Genomic DNA, 18,616 nt, shown 5'->3' on the forward strand with positions numbered 1-18,616 from the left:
GTATTGTTCATCTTCACCATAGCCCTCACTTTCCGAGTGGTCTGGAGACGGTGTTGGGCTCCTTCCCAGAGGAGGCTGGATAGGTTCCATGAGGCCTGAGGCGTCCTGTGGAAACTTCTTCTTCTTTAGGGGGATGACATAGGATTCCACCGGCTGCGAAGTGATCTTCCTTTTGTAAAGGGTTAACTTCCCCGTGCCCGCGTCTATGAAACACTCCGAATCCTCTTCTGGGTCGAGCACTTGACCCAAAGATGCCCCTGCCGTAGAAGATTCCGACTTCTTTGGCGTCGATTTCGATGAAAAGGCCTTCGGCGCCACTTTTGGCGGTAGAAGGAAGAGGAGTTTACTTGCGGGCTTGACCGGGACGTCTGCCGCCTTCTGCGTCGATGGCGTTGGCGTCGACGAAGAGAAAGCCTTCTCCTTAATTCTTTGCAGTGAAGCAGCCACGAGAGATGCGTCGGTGACCGATGTCTTTGGCACCGACGAGGTGGCCTTGCCTTCGGATGCGACGCTCCGTTGGTCTTTTGGAGGGATGGACGGCGCCGACCCCGAGTCCTTGGAGCGATGCGCAGATGCCCCCGTTGGAGCCGGGGCTGTGTCTGTTGCCTTGGCTGGCTTTGCCTGCGCCGGCGCGCTTGTCTTGTGCGTGCCACCCTTCTTAGAGGATCTCTCCTCCGGCGCCGATTTTGACCCTGTGGAATCGCCGTGTTTCTTCGGCTTCTGCGGACCGGAGGTCGACGGAGTCGATGAGGCCGCCGGTTTATTTGTTTTTGCCGTTGCGACCGCCATCTTAGGGACGATTGAGTCCTTTACTTTCGGTTTCCGTTTCGGGTCGGCCATTTTAGGTGCAGTCGAGACCGTTGCTTTCAGTTTCGGTTTCGAAACCCTCGGCGCAGGAGTATGTCCGTGGCCGGGCCAGCAGGCGGGGCCGTGGCTTGCGCTACAGGGTCTTGGGTAAGGCCGACAGGCGATCCCGCGACCCTCTCCAGATGTCCGCCAACTTCGGGGCATAGCTCGTCCCCTGAGCTATCTTCCGCGGCCCCATAAACCATATCGTCGTCCCCTACCTCGTCGACGTATTCAAGGCCTTGACCCACGACTCCGTCGTCGTCATATTCCGGATCAGCCTCGACCTCCGTCTCAGGCGGGGAGATTTGAAGAAGATGGCTCTGGTCCTCCTCTTCATGGTCGTCGAAGATGTTCTCTGGATCCGGGCCGCCTGTTTGGCCACAAGGCGCACCGCGCGCCGAATCGTGAGAGTTTTCTTCGACCTGAAACTCGCACAGGCCCTGCAACTTCCTTCGTCATGGTCTGGCGAAAGGCATTTATTACAGACCGGGTGCACGTCTATATGTGGGTATTTGGACCCACAGAGCGGACAGAGCTTAAACGGGCTCCGCTCCATGTTGGGAACTTAGTGTCGAGTCGCGATGAGAAGGCCTCGATGTCCGAAGAGTAGTAAAAACTCCGCTGATTCCGGCTCCGAGAGACGGAAGAACTCGAGACCGTACGCAAACAATACCGACGTAAAGAACCCAAAGCCTTTTGGCCGTTAAATTAGATGTTTATTCGGTTCCGACGGAGAGACGTCGAGACCGCATCCGAACCCAATGGCGGAAAAAAACAATCTGGGGATGGAGCCGATGCCCATGCGCACTGTAGTCCAGGGGAGGAGCCACCCATCTCAGGATACTTCGAAGACTCTTCCAGGACAACAATGTGCGATCATCCGGACCCAACACTAGGTGGCGATCTACCCAACACTAGGTGGCGATCTAATGCTAAGATATGAATTTAGCAGCCCACATGCCTCGAACTTAAATCTCAACTCGAATTTACTCTCAGGAAGAGAAGGGTGTTATCAGTGTACGGATGGTGGTCGAAGGCAAGTTTTATTTAAATAACATTTTTAATGAAACAAGATGCCCCTTAGGAATTCTACCACCTCCCTCCCCTCCCCCCCCCCAACCGTCTCACCCAAAAATCAATTTTGGGCACACAGAGTCTTAGTATTTGTCTTACAAGCTGTGCAGCATTAACTATTCATAGACAGGTGCGAGTTTGTGTCTCGGCTTGCGATATAAGAAAGCAGTACACTGGCCTACAACAATGTGGAAAAGGGGAGCAGGTCCCATTTGCAAAACAGAGAGCATATGCAGAGTTGAGTTGGACCCTCAAAGAAGTGTGTTACAAAAAGGAGTCAGAAGATTAAGTCTGCATTTTAAGTGGCAAACATAAAAACTGCAGGACATGCAACTTTAGACAAAAGGCCAGTATATTTCTTGTGTCTTTAAGAAAGCTAATGTCTGTGCATGCTATTAAACAAATCTTTAAAAAACGCAGTTAATCCAACAATATTATGACAACAAAGCAAAACAAAAATCAAGCAAGGTCTATTAGGGAATAGCGCTGTTTCTTTATGGCAGGCTAAAGCATCCAAACAGCACAGACTTCCTAAGCAAAGAGAAAAAAATAGCAATTAAAATGCAGATTAACACATCAAATAACACAAATTGACTTGAACTTACAGCCTGCATGTCCTGTTGCATCGCCAAACTAACTACAGTACTACAAGATGACCTGTCACCAAAAACTACTGTGAACAAATATGGTATAATGTAAAAATTCCTGAAATACAATAGCCTTGACAGATAGCCCATGCAAGTAAAAGAAACACATGAACCATATTTAGGAGACAATGACTGAATGGGGCCGACCCAAAGCCCACACTCGCTCGCGCTCTCTCTCTGCCTCTCTGTACTCCATATCGTAGGTTTGTGAAGAAATGAGGACATGAGGTTGTCCATTCAGATAAGGCTGTTGGAGGCCAGACTTGAAATAGAAAGAATACAGTCTATGCGCTGTGAGTTTGAAGATATAAAAACAAACTGGTGATTGAATCTGCGTTAAAAAAAATTGAAAATACTGGCAAGGAGGGGTTTGAAGTGGCAGAGAGCTCAGAGATTTTCCTTAAATTAGCAAATTAATGACTATTGGTTCTTAAAGGAATGTTATTTCAGCTCATTTATTTTGTTGCATTCTCATGCATTTCGTTCCTTATATACCTATAAAAGTAAGATGGACCATGGTTTTACAACGACTTTCCTTCGTAATTGGAGGAAAGAGGAAAAACAAGTGCTACCTACAGAAAGACTAACATATTTTGTAGAACGGGTCTTTCGCTTTGCAAACTAGCTTCTGGACACCATGCTTGTGAGGGACACTCTGTTTAGGACTTCAGTAAAGATTCCAAAGATGGCGAAGTATTTCATACATTACTGCAAGTTTCTCATGCTACCTCCCAGGATAGAAAAAGAGGCGCATCATACAGGAATTGATGGGGAAGTCGGAAACGACAAAGGTGCACGGGAAAAAACATGATTTCCCTTAATGATTAGCGCCAGACTTTTGAACTAAACTAATGCTATACTTACCTAGTTAAGTGAGAAACATGTAGAAACTATGCATACTTAATTAGGTGTCTGACAGTACAAAATCCAGCAGTAGTATACCATAGCCTGAACAAGGAAAACTTTATTCCACGTTTCACAAAGAGTAAACTTTCCCATCAGCTATGAGAGATGTTTAGAACAGGGCGATTTCACTTAACCAGCCACCAAGTGTCTTGTACTGAAATATTAAACAAACGAATATAACTTTTATGGCCATTTCTAGGAATGGAAAACAAATAATCAAATACAACTTCCAAAAATAAACAATATTTGGGAATAGGGACTTGTGCCACAGGGGGGAACACTCACAACAAGCAAGCTAATGTTTAGTCAGACAGCACATTATTACTTACTGGATGTGTCTTTTTTCTGACTGCTTGGTGTGGTGGCCCAGTTTACTTTCACCTCCTGTGAATAAAGAGTGTGGTGAAAGTGAGAACGTCGAAATACTCAAGAGCATTTCTAGTAAAAAATGCTCATAAGCCTCTACAGCAAGCCCACATTCACCAACTCATTCTTTTTTCATAATATAGCAACATTTGTAACATAAAAGCATATCTAAGCAATTTATACCATGTCATTCCTCACTCTAAAATCACGTTTTAGGAAAAGTCTGGTATGTTCTTGTGTCTTAAGGAATGCAAAGATAAGGCTAACTTCAAAACTGTCTAAGGAACAGTAAAAGTTATTAAAACAGTAAGCTTTAATTAATATTTGTGGCAAGTAATTATAAGGCTCAGCTGGAAGGCGCAAGCATTCTTCCGCAAAGACAACTCACTTTATTACTCAACCACAAACGAGTGATACATTTTCAAATAGTACTGTAACCTACCTTTCCTAAAATTTTACGCCCATTCATGGCAGCCAAAGCAGCTGCTGCATCTCGATGTTCATAAAACTCCACAAAACAGTAAGGATCATTGTTCGCTTGTGGTGCTACAGAAAATCCAACTGAAGGTGTAACCCTCCTGGCTTCGGTCTGCTAGAAAGGAACAAGTGAAAATACTTATAGCAGCAAAACCACATTTTGTGGCAGTTTAATTTCAAACCATTCACAAATATCCATGGGAATTAGGTTGTTTATTTTTTTTTAATCGTGAAAAGCATATTTTTTCAATGCATAACATTTTTGATATGAGTTATAATCCACCCCAAACTGTGATGTGATTCTGACATGTTTATTAGCTAAATAATGTGCGCTAGCTAGCATGATTAATTACTCCCTAGGAAAGGAAAAAGCAAAAAGCATTTGATTATTATTGTTATGGTATGGAAATGGCACCTCGGGGCAAATACAGTTTATTTACTAGAAGATGTGAACAAGTTACTTACCTTTGGTAATGCCTTATGCGGTAGAGACATGATCTAGGCGCAGATTCCTTACCTTTGAATTTCCCAGGTATCAGACTGGATCTGCAAGATTTTTCTTTGAGCAATACCTGCCAGTAGGGGCTGATGGTCGGCTCCACGTGGCATTGTTAACCACGCCAGAAGTGAACATCAGCTTCACCTAGATAGGCGCCACCTCGGAGCGTTGACGTCAGTTACTTTTGAAGACTTTCCACGCCAGAAGTGCAGAGCCATGAAGTGTACGTACATTGGTGTTTTTGAAAACTATGTCCCGAAAGGAATAAGGGCTGAGTCTAGAAATCTGTCCGCAGTACAGGGAGGATGGGTCGGTCGGTAAGGAATCTGTTGCTAGATCATGTTTCTACCAGATAAGGCATAACCAAAGGTAAGTAACATGTTCATCTGATAGAGACATCTAGTTGCAGATTCTTTACCTTTGAATAGATACCAAAGCAATTCCATCCCCGGAGTAGGGACTGCGTAAAAGTGCAGACTAGAAAATCCTGCAGTACTGAATGGCCGTCCCTGCCGACTTGACTGTCTAGGCAGTAATGTTTGATAAACATGTGCAGGGATGCCCACGCTGCTGCTTGACAAATGTCCAGGACTGTGACCCTCACATGCTAAGGTAGTGGTAGCAGCCTTAGCTCTGGTGGAATGAGCCCTTAAGCCTTCCGGAGTGTGCTTCTTTGCCAGATCGTAACAAATCTTGATGCAGATGACAACCCATTGCAAGATGGTCCTCTTCTGCACGACCGAACCCTTCTCTGCTTCTATGTACCCCATGAAGAGTTGGTTGTCCACTCGAAACCCTTTTGTAAAGTCATGGTAAAGGACAACGCTCTTTTGGGGTCTAAAGAAATGCGTTACTTACCTGTAACTGCAGTTATCCAGTATTGGTGTCTTTCATAGATTCACATGCCTGAATCATTCCCCGTCGTCGAGACGGGAGTCTCCGGTACATAGAAAAGTAATGTCATATAGACATACATAGAGAATAGTAGGCCTAAAGGTCTCACCTTAGTAACATATCCATGTCCTTTTGTAAAAAGGACCAAACTCTAGAGAAGAGCCAATCAGCTATCACCTCCCTCTAGAACCTTCCTGGCAGGAGCCTCAGTCCCTCAGATTTTCTTACGCACTAAGCTAAGTAGGCGTGACACAGAGAGTTAGGGGAGTCCTTCCAGGGAAGGCAGGAGGGTTGCATGTGAATCTATGAAAGACACCAATACTGGATAACTGCAGTTACAGGTAAGTAACGCATTTCTTATCCAGTATTATGGGTGTCTTTCATAGATTCACATGCCTGAATCAGAGTAGCAAGCAATACAGAGTGCACATTTCTGATGGAACAGCATATACAAGTCCTTAGATAAGACACATCATGCGAGCATGAACCATCATTAGACATCCACAATAAGTATTACTAAAGAAATGTGCATACTAGAGTAGGATGGAGGGACGGAGGAAGGCTCACCTAACTGAAATAGATGGCGTAACACTGCTTGTCCCACTGCTGCATCATTCATCAGCTCCGTATCCAGGCAGTAGTGCCTAGTGAAGGTATGCGGCGACTTCCATGTTGCCGCCCTGCAAATGTCAATGACTGGTACCCCTGCAAAGAGAGCCATAGAAGTGGACATAGCTCTCGTGGAGTGCGCTCTCACTTTGGAATGCAATGGCTGTCCAGCTTGGACATGACAGAAAGCAATGGCTGTAGAAATCCATCTGGAGATGCTCTGCTTGGCAAGCGGTAGACCTTTCCAAGGTCTGCTGTAAGCTACGAATAGCTGGTTAGGTTTTCGTTTTGTTAATGTAAAACTTCAAGCATCGCTTGAGATCCAAAGAAAACAGCGATCTCTCAGCTGACTTGCTTGGGTTTGGCAGAAGAAACACAGAACCACAGGTTCATTTAGGTGGAAGTCCGACGGGACTTTTGAGATAAACCTAGGATTGGTTCTCAGGATTACTCTGTCGTTTTTAAACTGTAGAAAAGGATCCTGGATTGAAAACGCCTGTAGCTCACTGACCCTCCTTGCAGATGTGAAGGCCAGGAGGAGTGCTGTTTTCCACAAGACATACTTTAGGTCAGCTCTGTGTACTGGTTTGAACGGATGTTTTATGAGCTGGATAAGAACTACATTGAGATGCCAGGTAGGTGGCAACATCCTTACTGGCGGGAAAGATCTGTATAATCGTTTTAGAAATTGCTTAATCAACCCGCTTGACCAGAGTGATGGACTCGTTGAAGTTCTTTTATAACGAGATATTGCTGCTAAGTGTACTTTAATGGAGGAGTGGGCTAGGCCCGACTGTGCCAGATGTAATAGATCAGGTAAAAGATGCTCCAGTGATGTGGAGAAAGGCCGAATTCCTTGATCTGCACACCAAACACAAAAGCGCTCCCATTTCAGGGAATACGTTTTGGTCGTGCTATCCGCCCTTGCTCTGGCAAGAATGTCTACAGCCTTGTGGAATATTCAGATTGTGGAAATCTCTGAACTCAGAAGCCAGGCGGCTAACCTGAGAGACTTCAGATCCGGATGTTGAACTTGATTGTTGTTCATTGTAAACGGAGATAGATAATGCCGCAGGTGGACCAGCGGCTCGAGGGACAGACGGTGGAGCTCTGTGAACCAATGTTGCCTCGGACAAGTTGGGGCTATTAAAAGTAGAGTACAAGGCTCCACCTAAATTTTCCTGAGGACTCTGGGAAGCATCGGGAAGGGCGGAAAGGCGTACACAAAGACGTTGCGCCATGCGATGGAAGATGCATTCCCTAGAGACCCTGACTAGGGATGCCAACTTGCGGAGTGTGGGCATTTGGTGTTCATTCTCTTCGCAAATAGATCGATTTGCGGCGTTCCCCATCTGGAGAAGATCTGGTCGATAATTTGTTGATCTAGCTCCCTCTCGTGTGACGATGTTTTCTGCCTGCTCAACGCGTCGGTGAGCACACTGTCCGTGCCTGGGACATATTCCGCCCTTAGGGTTATATTGTGGAGTATGAGCCAATTCCAGATTTTTTTGCAACTCGCGAGAGTGTGTCAGCGAGCGTGGCCGTCCCTCTTTGTTGAGGTAGTGCTTAGTCGTGGTGTTGTCTGTCCGGATGAGCACCAGGGAATGTTTTATTATTGGCAGGAAAGCTTGAAGGGCCAGGAAGACCGCCCACAGTTCGAGCAGATTGATATGTAGTTTCTTCTCCATAGGAGACCACTTTCCGCTTATCTGTAGCTCTTGCAGAAAAACTCCACAGCCTTTCAAGGAGGCGCCTGTTATGACAACATGAGGGGCAACCGGAAGCAGGAATGACAAGCCTTGAGACAGGTTTTGAGATGACGACCACCATTGCAGGGCTCCGACCATCTGAGGATTCACTTATATGTGGTCGTCGAATGACCCTATGCATTGGACCCACTGCTTCAAGAGCGCCTCCTGTAGAGGTCTCATTCGTAGTCGACAGTGAGGAATCAGGAGGATACACAATGACATCATCCCCAGGAGGGATTTGAAGAGGCGGACTGTCAAGACTTTCTTCAAGGCTACTATAGCAGCTAGTGCAAGGAGCTTGTTCATCCTCTCTCTGGATGGGAAAGCGTTTGCTGACCGTGTGTCCCGGTTTGCACCTAGGAAACTGATGCACTGACAAGGTTGTAGGACCGATTTTTCCTGATTGAGGGTGAGACCCAAGCAATCGCAAAGCTTTAAACAGGCATTGGGAGTCCTGGACTCGTCTTCTAAGGATGGAGCCTTTCCCAGCCAGCCATTTAGATACGGAAAGACTTGGTGATGGCACTGTCTGAAATATGCCGCCACCGGGGAACGACATTTCGTGAATATGCGCGGTGCAGACTTGAGCCCGAAAGGCAGAACGCGAAACTGCAAGTGTCTGCCCACTACTGCAAATCGCAAGTACTTTTTATGATTCCTGCGAAATGGGATATGGAAGTAAGCGACCTGTAGGACTAGGGACGCTATAAAAATCCTGCTCTTCCAGTAGTTGCAAGACCTCCTGGATTACCATGCGAAACGACAGCTTCTTTAGGAATTTGTTGAGGACCCTGAAGTCCAAGATTGGTCTCCACTTCTTGTCTTTTTTCTGGATCAAAAAGAAGCTGGAACAAAACCCTTTTCCCTTCTGAGGTGGAGGTACTTTCTCTATTGCTCCTTTCTACAGCATAATCGAGATCTCTAGTAGAAGCAGCCCTATATTTTCGCTGTCCTTTACCTTGAAAGGACAACTTCCCAAAAGAGGATTGCTTGTTTTGCTGTTGTTGGCGCTGTTGGTATTGCGGTCTTCTCTGGCCTGAAGAGCAGGAAGAATTGTATTGATAATTTCCTCTGTAGGAAGACCGTCCTCTTCCTCCATTTCCACTAAAGGACTGGTTCTTATACTGAAGTGTGCCCAAAGCTCTTGCAGTGTCTGCTTTGTTAATTGTTTGTGCCAAATAGCAACTGGCTATCATATGGCATGTCCAAAATCTTTGTTTACACCTCAGGACGGAAAGAGCCATCTTTGGAGCCGCAAGACTGCTGCTCCAGCCAACTGGTGGAACCTTCTCATAGTGATATCCATCGCGCAGTCTATAGTTTCTGGCGCTGATGCTTCACCATCTAGCAGAATCCTCTTTGGATGAATCTGGCAATTCCGACAGGTATGGGGCTATGTGTGCCCACAATTGTCTATGATAGCGTCCCAAGAGCGCTAGGGCGTTTGCGGCCTTTACCGTCATTGCCGACATTGAGGAAAACCTGTTCCCAATGTTGTCCACTCTTTTTCCCCCTTTATCAGGAGGAAGCGACAAAGGGGCCGAAGAATTCCTGGAGTTCTTCTGGGCCGCCTGTGTCACTACGGAGTCCGGCTTAGGATATCCTGTTAAACACGCCGGTGCTGTATCTGGCGCCCTATACCCCTTCTGACTAGAGGTAATCGATAATCGGTATTGACCTTAATGCCTTCTTGAGAGGTTCTTTGAAGTCATACAAGAAGCAGTCCTGTTCTTGAGAGGCCATTGAGATCTTAAAACGTTGAGCAGCCTTCTCTACCACCTTATAAGAGATTCCAGAATTATCGGAATTTCCCTCGTCGACGAGATCGCAGTCAGACTATGCCGTCGTAGACGAGCAGTCATAGACGAGGCCGTCGTAGACTACGCCATAGACGATCCATCGTAGACGAGGCCGTCGATGCCGTCGTAGAGGAGCCATCGTAGATGAGCCATCATAGATGAGGGCGTCGTAGACGAGGCCATCGTAGACTGTGCCATTCTAGAATAGGGCATCGTCGACGCCGTAGACAGGCCGTCGTAGACGAGCAATCATAGACTAGGCCGTCGATGGCGAAGCTGTCGTAGATGAGCCATCGAAGACGAGCCCTTGCAGACGAGGCCATCGTGGACGAGGCCATCGTGGACGAGGCCATCGTGGACGAGGCCATCGTGGACGAGGCCATCGTAGACGAGGCCATCGTAGACGAGGCCATCGTGGACGAGGCCATCGTGGACGAGGCCATCGTAGACGAGGCCATCGTAGACGAGGCCATAGTAGACGAGGCCATCGTAGACGAGGCCATCGTAGACGAGGCCATAGTAGACGAGGCCATCGTAGACGAGGCCATCGTAGACAAGCCATCGTAGATGAGGCCATCGTAGATGAGGCCATCGTAGATGAGGCCATCGTAGATGAGGCCATCGTAGACGAGGCCATCGTAGACGAGGCCATCGTAGACGAGGCCATCGTAGACGAGGCCATCGTAGACGCCTTAGAGAGGCCGTCTTAGACGAGCAGTCATAGACGAGCTCATCGTAGACAAGCCATCGTAGATGAGGCCATCATAGACATACCATAGTAGATGAGGCCATCGTAGACAAGCCATCCTAAATGAGGCCATAGTAGATGAGGCCATCATAGACAAGCCATCGTAGATGAGGCCGTCGTAGACGAGCAGTCATAGACGAGAGCGTCGACGCTCTCGTCGACGACGCGGTCATCGACGCTCTCATCGTCAACGCCGTCGTCGACGAGCCGTCGTAGATGAGCCGTCGTAGACGAGCCATCGTAGACGAGCCATCATAGATGACTGTATAGAGAACAATAGAAGGTACCCTGCCACTGATCTATAGAGGTCCCAGCTAGAGGATCCTACTTTGATAAAGAAAGGGGGTGATTAACCCAGCGGCTGAGGCTGCACAGAACAAAATTAGGTCATTCCAAACAGATACAACCACATGTTGTGAAAAAATACATATTTTTTTATTATTTTTCTCTTTTTAGATATATCCAAATGACATACATGTAAAAATTTATATATTCACTGATTGTTCAAGAGACACAAAGAAAACATTTCTTTTCCGAATTAAGATCTGCCCACACTTCATACAAACTACCACACTCATTCACACAGGGATTTTCCTAACTACGGTGGAAACATTCAACTCTCATTTATCCATTTCTCTAGTCCTGGTGCAGACAACAGTGGATCTTAATTTTAGTTGTCTAACGCGGGGGGTTTTTTCATCCAGGAAGATGGTATTAATACGGGTCCTGATGTACTTGGAAAGGGTTGCCGTATTCCTGGGACAACGTGCCAGGAATACGGCAACCCTTTCCAAGTACATCAGGACCCGTATTAATACCATCTTCCTGGATGAAAAAACCCCCCGCGTTAGACAACTAAAATTAAGATCCACTGTTGTCTGCACCAGGACTAGAGAAATGGATAAATGAGAGTTGAATGTTTCCACCGTAGTTAGGAAAATCCCTGTGTGAATGAGTGTGGTAGTTTGTATGAAGTGTGGGCAGATCTTAATTCGGAAAAGAAATTTTTTCTTTGTGTCTCTTGAACAATCAGTGAATATATAAATTTTTACATGTATGTCATTTGGATATATCTAAAAAGAGAAAAATAATAAAAAAATATGTATTTTTTCACAACATGTGGTTGTATCTGTTTGGAATGACCTAATTTTGTTCTGTGCAGCCTCAGCCGCTGGGTTAATCACCCCCTTTCTTTATCAAAGTAGGATCCTCTAGCTGGGACCTCTATAGATCAGTGGCAGGGTACCTTCTATTGTTCTCTATACAGTGGCTTTCTCCCCCCTTGGCCTGCCTACATATCTCTAAGAAACCCTACGGGGAGCCCCCTTCTATTGTTGTTGAGCCATCATAGATGAGCCATCATAGACGAGCCATCATAGACGAGGCCATCGTAGACTAGGCCATCGTAGACGAGGCCATCGTAGACGAGGCCATCGTAGACGAGGCCATCATCGACGCCCTAGACAGGCCGTCGTAGACAAGTAGTCATAAATGAGGCCGTCGTCGACGAGCCGTCGTAGACGAGGCCATCGTAGACGAGGCCATCGTAGACGAGGCCATCGTAGACGAGGCCATCGTAGACGAGGCCATCGTAGACGAGGCCATTGTCGACGCCCTAGACAGGCCGTCGTAGACGAGTAGTCATAGACGAGGCCGTCGTCGACGACGCCGTCGTAGACGAGCCATCGTAGACGAGCCATCGTAGACGAGCCATCGTAGACGAGGCCATCGTAGACGAAGAGGCTGTAATAGGCAATGATGATGGTTTTTTCGTCGACGACCCTGTTGACGAGGTTGGCTTCCTAGTCTTTACCTCAGAAGGTATAGAAGACGCCTTTCTGAAGGGTCCTATGACCAGAGGAGGTGATTTTGACGGCTCAGAAGTCGTCTTTTTTACATGATTTTTCTCCAAAAGCAAGTCCTTTACTCTCCTTTTCCACAGAGTGAGGAGATTTTGAAGGACTGTGCCCACAAGACCCATGAGTGGTCTTTTTGAGGGCCTTCTCAGGACGGTCCCCTGAGGAATGAGTCTGAGGAGATTCTCTTCTCTTTTGAGGTCTCCTAGACGTTGAGGACAACGCCTCATCACGGTCACTGGAGAAAATAAAAAACCTCCTTTCTGGTCTTAGTGTCTCAAAAACTTACTTGAGAAAGTGCGACAGACCTTGCAGTCTTTGGCCTGCGGTATAGACAGTAAATGCAGTCGGTGTGAGGATCAGAGCAGAGCAACCTCTTCCTTACCAGACCTTCTTTAAAGAATGTATTTGAAGATAATCCATAGTAGAAAAGAATCCTTGACTACAAAGTCATTTAATGAAGTGATAAAACACAGAATCGGAGCGCTGTAGAAAATCTGAGGGACTGAGGCTCCTGCCAGGAAGGTTCTAGAGGGAGGTGATAGCTGATTGGCTTTTCTCTAGAGTTTGGTCCTTTTTACAAAAGGACATGGATATGTTACTAAGGTGAGACCTTTAGGCCTACTATTCTCTATGTATGTCTATAGGACATTACTTTTCTATGTACCGGAGACTCCCGTCTCGACGACGGGGAATGATTCAGGCATGTGAATCTATAAAAGACACACATAATACTGGATAATGGTGGAGTCGCTCCTCTTCTTTAGAGGAATACGGAGGATCATAGAAAGTGGGCCAAGTGACACTGTCCCTCATGGAAAAGAGTAACCATATTCGGGAGGAGGAAAGAGGCCCTAACCAACTTGTCAGGGAATATTGTCAAGAAGGGAGGCTTGGACGATAAAGCCTGCAGCTCACTCACTCTTCTGGCAGAGGTAACTGGTACTAAAATGGTGTGCAGCTGGAGGGGATAGGTATGCACGAGCTCAAAAGGAGTACACATGAGGAAGGTGAGAATCAGATTAAGGTCCCACTGATGCATAAGGAAAGGGGCAGGTGGAAACATATGTACAAGGCCTTTCAGAAATCTATGTATAATGGGTGATTTAAATAGTCTGGCAGCCTCAGGGAGGCAGACAAAGCCGTGCCCAGAGCAGAGCCCTGCGACCGCCAGTAGGCAAGATATATACATATACATATATATATATATATATATATATATATATATATATATATATATATATATACATACATACACACACGTAATGCTTAATTTGATTAGATACCTACGGGTCTATGTTTATTTTATTTATCTATCACAATATGTAATTATTATTATTAGACATATGTAAAGTGCATCTTTCACCTCAAAGGTATCTTGGTGCTGACCTCGCACCAGAAGGAAGGTTCTAGATAAAACGTCGACCAATGCCTTTCTAGGGTTTTTGCACCTTACTTTATATTCTTTTACAGTTTTTGTGTACCAGGGGACAGACGGTTTTTGGCGAGTCATAGTTTTTTTAACAGGTATTACTTTAGCTAATGTCCCTATGATTTTTCCTTGTAGGATTTCGTAATTCAAATCCACGGTGGCAGTCTCATCAAAACAAGTTTCTAGCTCAAATAACTTTCCATCTTGTGGTCTATTTAGTTTATACCAGGCTGTATCTTGTTTTACATTGCTTGGTTTGCATCTTTTACTTCCTCTTTTAGTCCCTTTAAGTCGAAGACCACCAAAGAAAGGTCCAAACAGCTGAAAGGAATATTGTCCCTGTCCGAGAGTAGGTCTTTTAATGAAAAGATAAGATCAAGGGTGTGTACCCTTGATGTCTTAGGCCAATTACTAGTTGTCCCAATACCATTATTTCACATGACTCCATACGGTCTTTGATATGTGCCAATGTCTCATCCTCAACCCAGATAATAACGTCTCCCATAAATGAAAAGTTAATGTGTGTGCATGGGCCAAATTTGAGATTATTTCCTTGAAAGGTTGTATGAAGGTGTTTACTGTGCCCTGAGGTTGATAGCGTAGGACTCCAAAGAATGTATTAATCTCTTTCACCTTTAAGATGAATCGTAGAGTCTCCACGCCATTCGTTTTGTCTACGTGTAGGATAGTAATTTTCCCATATTTCTTTAACGAGTTGCTCTACTCGACCCTGCCTTGGTTGATGCATAGCATGAAACCCTGAGGAAGGGGGAGGGTGAGGTGGCAAGCCATTACAAAGTCAGCATTAGAGTCTACTGAGGCCCAGGTTTCTGTGCTAAATATAATATTCAATGTGTTGGTCTCTAAGAGCATAATAATCTCTAAGGAATGTTTCACTGCTGACTGTGCCTTCAAAAGCCCACATCTAATCTTATCAAGCCTATTCTTAAGGTTCACTAGAGAAATCGCTGCCTCTTTGTTTATATCAAGGTTTTCTCAAATTGTGTTATCTTGAATACAGTTCTTCCCTGACTGTTTTAGTTGCTTACTTGTGTAGCTTTTGCAACCCTTTCGCATCTACTCTTTTTGCCGTTTTGAGTCTGGGGTTAAACCAGCCGCGTGGCTGGTGCTGAGCAAGGTCTGTGTGCAGACAAGCGTCAACGGCTTGCCTTTGGCGCTCCTTCAGCACTGTCGCAACCGAGTCGCCATTAAAAGGACTCTCCTCCCCTGAAACATTAGGCCACACACAAAAATGGCAGCCATCAAGTGTCCCAATCGAGGAAAACGTAGCCCTCTCTTTTGTTCTGACTCAAGTTTAGTTTTTTAGTTTCCACAAGTACCCCAACAGTTTAAACAGTTTCATTCATAATTTCGGCAATCTATGTAAGGCACGGAGGCGATGATTATGCTATTCTTTCTTCTTTATTTTTCACAGCAGCCATGTTTAAAACAGAAAACTTTAACACTGGACTACATCTCCCATGAGTCCAGACAACAAGAAAACTCTAGTCTAGAACCATCAAGTCCATCCAATCAGGAACCTTCAGCTGCCATAACCGTCATTTCTCCTCAATGGACTTCCTCTTTCTTCGCTGCTACAGCCTTGTACAGATAAATGTGGGGACTTGGACTCCCCTCTTAATCGTTTTTGTGTTTGTTCATTCACGAATTGTTTGCCTCGACATGCAATTACAGATCGCTGTATATGGTGTGTTTTTCTGGGTATAGCTGTTTGCCTGAGCTACGTGCGGCAGCCGCATGAACGCTCTGTTGCTCCTCCACGGCCACATTAGCAAGTGCTCGCACTCGACCAGTAGGGGGTCGGAGTGCGCGGCATTTCCCCGAAAACAAGAGAGCACGCCTCCATGTCACCAACAGACGCGCGCACTGAACGTGGAACGGAGAACGAGTCAGTTTTAGAACTGTGCTGAGCGCCTCCACCCACGCATTATGGTGCCGCGAGTTAAGCCCCCGGCCGGCCTGAGGCAGAACACCCATGGGCGTCCGCAGGGGGGGGCAAGGAGGGGCGCATGCCCCCCCCTGGAGCACCCTCCTTGCCCCCCCCCCTGCAGACGCCCATGCTTTTACGGACACCTTTTGTCTATAATTCTAGGACCTGTAGGGAGCAGAGCTGTGCCCTGCCCGAGGCCTCAACTCCCTGAAGGGGCGCCTCGCACTCCTCCTCCCAGCCCCTCCTGCCTATTGTCATTCTGTCTGTGGCTGATTATCCCGTACAGAATGACAATGGTCAGTTTGAGTTGAGAAAGCACCTTGCTAACAACCTGATCTTTGTCTAAGTGTGTGGGCCAATCCAGCTGATCGTGACGAGCCTTTGAAGAGCTCGCACTCCTGCAGGCATGCACAATACTGGTGTGTGTCTGTGAGCGCCGAAACTCGGGGCATGAAGGAGATCAACTAGGTTCACTTTCAAGGTACTGTAAAGGAGGAGCAGCGCGATCCCCACTGCTGTCCTGCAACCTCGTCAGGCTGCATTTCAATACCGCAGTCGAGCCCCAGAGTCCCTGAGAAACATTGCAATCTCATCTCCAAGGTACCAGTGGTGTGTGCCCAGAGGGTGATTGTGTTAAGTTCATTACAGCTGAAGCCTTGATTTTATGAGATGCAACACAAGCTGTCTTCACTGTATTTTGCAGCGCCTCATGTTCTGTGCCATGTTCACCTGGATTGGGATTGGAAAGGTAGGGGATGTGAAAGAACAGTAATGTGCACATGTGTGTGCTGTTCTGGGGGTTCCCACCCTTCACACCACCAATTATGAAAGATAGATCAGTAAAAGGATGGATTGATGAGTGAAAGGGTGGATGATGGGAGAGTGAATGGGTGGATGGATGAGAGAAAGGATGGATGGATTAATGAATTAAAAAGTGAAAGGGTGAATGAATGGATGTATGGATGACTGAATAGATGGATGGGTGGAAGAGTGGATGGATGAGTGAAAGGGTAGCTTGGGTGAAAAGGTAAATAGTTGGATGGATGAGTGAATGGAATTCACGAGTGGAAGAGTGGGTGGATGAGTGAGAGGATGGATTGGGTGAAAGGGTGGATGGATGATGGATGAGTGAAAGGATGGATTGGGTGAAAGGGTGGATGGTTGATGGATGGATAAGTGAAAGGGCGGCTGGATGGGTGAAAGGGTAAGTGGTTGGATGAAGGAGTGGATGGAGGAGTGAATGGATGGATTTGGTGAAAGGGTGGATGGATGATGGATGGATTGGGTGAAAGGGTGGATGGAGGGATGGATAAGTGAAATGATGGATGGAAGAATAGACGTTGGATAGGTTTGCAAATGGTTGAAAAGGTTTGGATATGGATGGGAACACAGATGGAAGGACAGAATGAATGGTGAAAGACTGAATGGTGGATGGAAACAAAAATAACATAAAGTACATTTGAAATGGTGGATGTCAGGGGTTTGATGGAAGGATGAATAGCTAGATCCCTGAACAAGAGAGCTCTTCTGGGGAGGGTTGTGATGACTTACTTCGCTTTCTCAGTGCCATAAGAGCTTTAGTACAAAGTGGGAGGTATTTCACTTTTCTGGCTACTCCCTTGCCTTTGTATTACTATTCTGTATTTGCTGTGTGCTTATGTGTGGGATCCATTCATCATGAACACGACATTTTGAGTGACACCCAACTGCTACTTGAATGTTACACTAGTAATTGTAAATGTTTGCTTTGTTTTAGGTGTAAGGTTTTAGGGAGAGCCTCAGAGTACCATAAGCTGTTCTTGAGATGTATATTGTGTTTGTAACAATAGGCAAGGTGTCAAAAATAAACTATGTAATAGTCTATTGACAGTGCGTTCTTTATAAAAGCTGCAGGGAAAAGCACCTTTGTGACTTCCGTGAGCTCGTGCGACTCTCTGCAAAGCCCCTATAAGCAAAGTCAGATTCCATATTTTAAGTTCCATTTGCTTAAACACCCATAATGTTTTCCCTGTAGAGGGTTCATCACAGCAATCCTCCCTTTGGTTCACCTCTGCGTGCCACGTTACATCTCACAATGGCACTCAGATATGAGATGCTAGTAACAAAGTCTATCCGAGCAGACCTTCCTGAGCACTTTTCTCACCATACATGTCTGCTCAAGACCATGAGTTGTAAACAAAATATCAGACTGCCTAACCCAGGCGGGTAACCATATAAATAGATTATTATCATATGAAATACCTCAAAAAGAGCTGCACAGTTGCTCAAAGCGGTGCGCATACCAAAAAAACGTGAAGTGCACGATTGTCTCAACCTGATGTAAACTTATTTTGACTTGTACTATTGCGCAACTTCCTCTGATGTGTCTGTAAAACGTACCTTTTGTTCCGAAGATTTGCCCTGAATTTTGACCTTCTGGCCTGAATTTTTGTCCTGAATTTTCGTCCTGAATTTTGACCCTTTGTCCTGAATTTTTACACTTACCATCCTGAATTTGCGACCATGTCAGTTGGTCACCCTACATTAACTTGTGAGTTCACTTCGGGGCGCAGCGTTCACACATGACGTCACCAAAATTTCAGAGTTCACCCGAACGTGTCTGCAAAGCATTCACCAACGCATCCATGGTACTTACAATGTGAAATGCTCGGATGCGCAGATCTGGACAGGACTTAAGCCCAGAAGCATATCTGAAGCACACACCTCCACTAGCAGGGAAAAGATACGCAACAAGCCGCGCAGGAACCATGAGCCTCCT

At 46.0% G+C, this 18,616-nt stretch overlaps 1 protein-coding gene across 2 annotated transcripts in view; it reads right to left on the bottom strand.

The window, feature by feature from the left end:
- TIAL1 (TIA1 cytotoxic granule associated RNA binding protein like 1) overlaps window positions 1-18,616 on the bottom strand; it is a 710,846-nt gene that overhangs the window by 379,662 nt on the left and 312,568 nt on the right. Inside the window, exons 3-4 of one of the 2 annotated variants that reach the window (XM_086922936.1) lie at window positions 4,285-4,434; window positions 3,806-3,860 (exon numbers count right to left, since the gene is read on the bottom strand). In XM_086922936.1, coding sequence (XP_086779062.1) covers window positions 3,806-3,860; window positions 4,285-4,434 — 205 coding nt within the window. The remainder of the gene's footprint in view (window positions 1-3,805; window positions 3,861-4,284; window positions 4,435-18,616) is intronic. The other variant, XM_086922937.1, reaches the window with a different exon arrangement.

The sequence above is a fragment of the Lissotriton vulgaris genome, chromosome 5, assembly GCF_964263255.1.
Source record: "Lissotriton vulgaris chromosome 5, aLisVul1.2, whole genome shotgun sequence".
NCBI classification, from domain to species: domain Eukaryota; kingdom Metazoa; phylum Chordata; class Amphibia; order Caudata; family Salamandridae; genus Lissotriton; species Lissotriton vulgaris.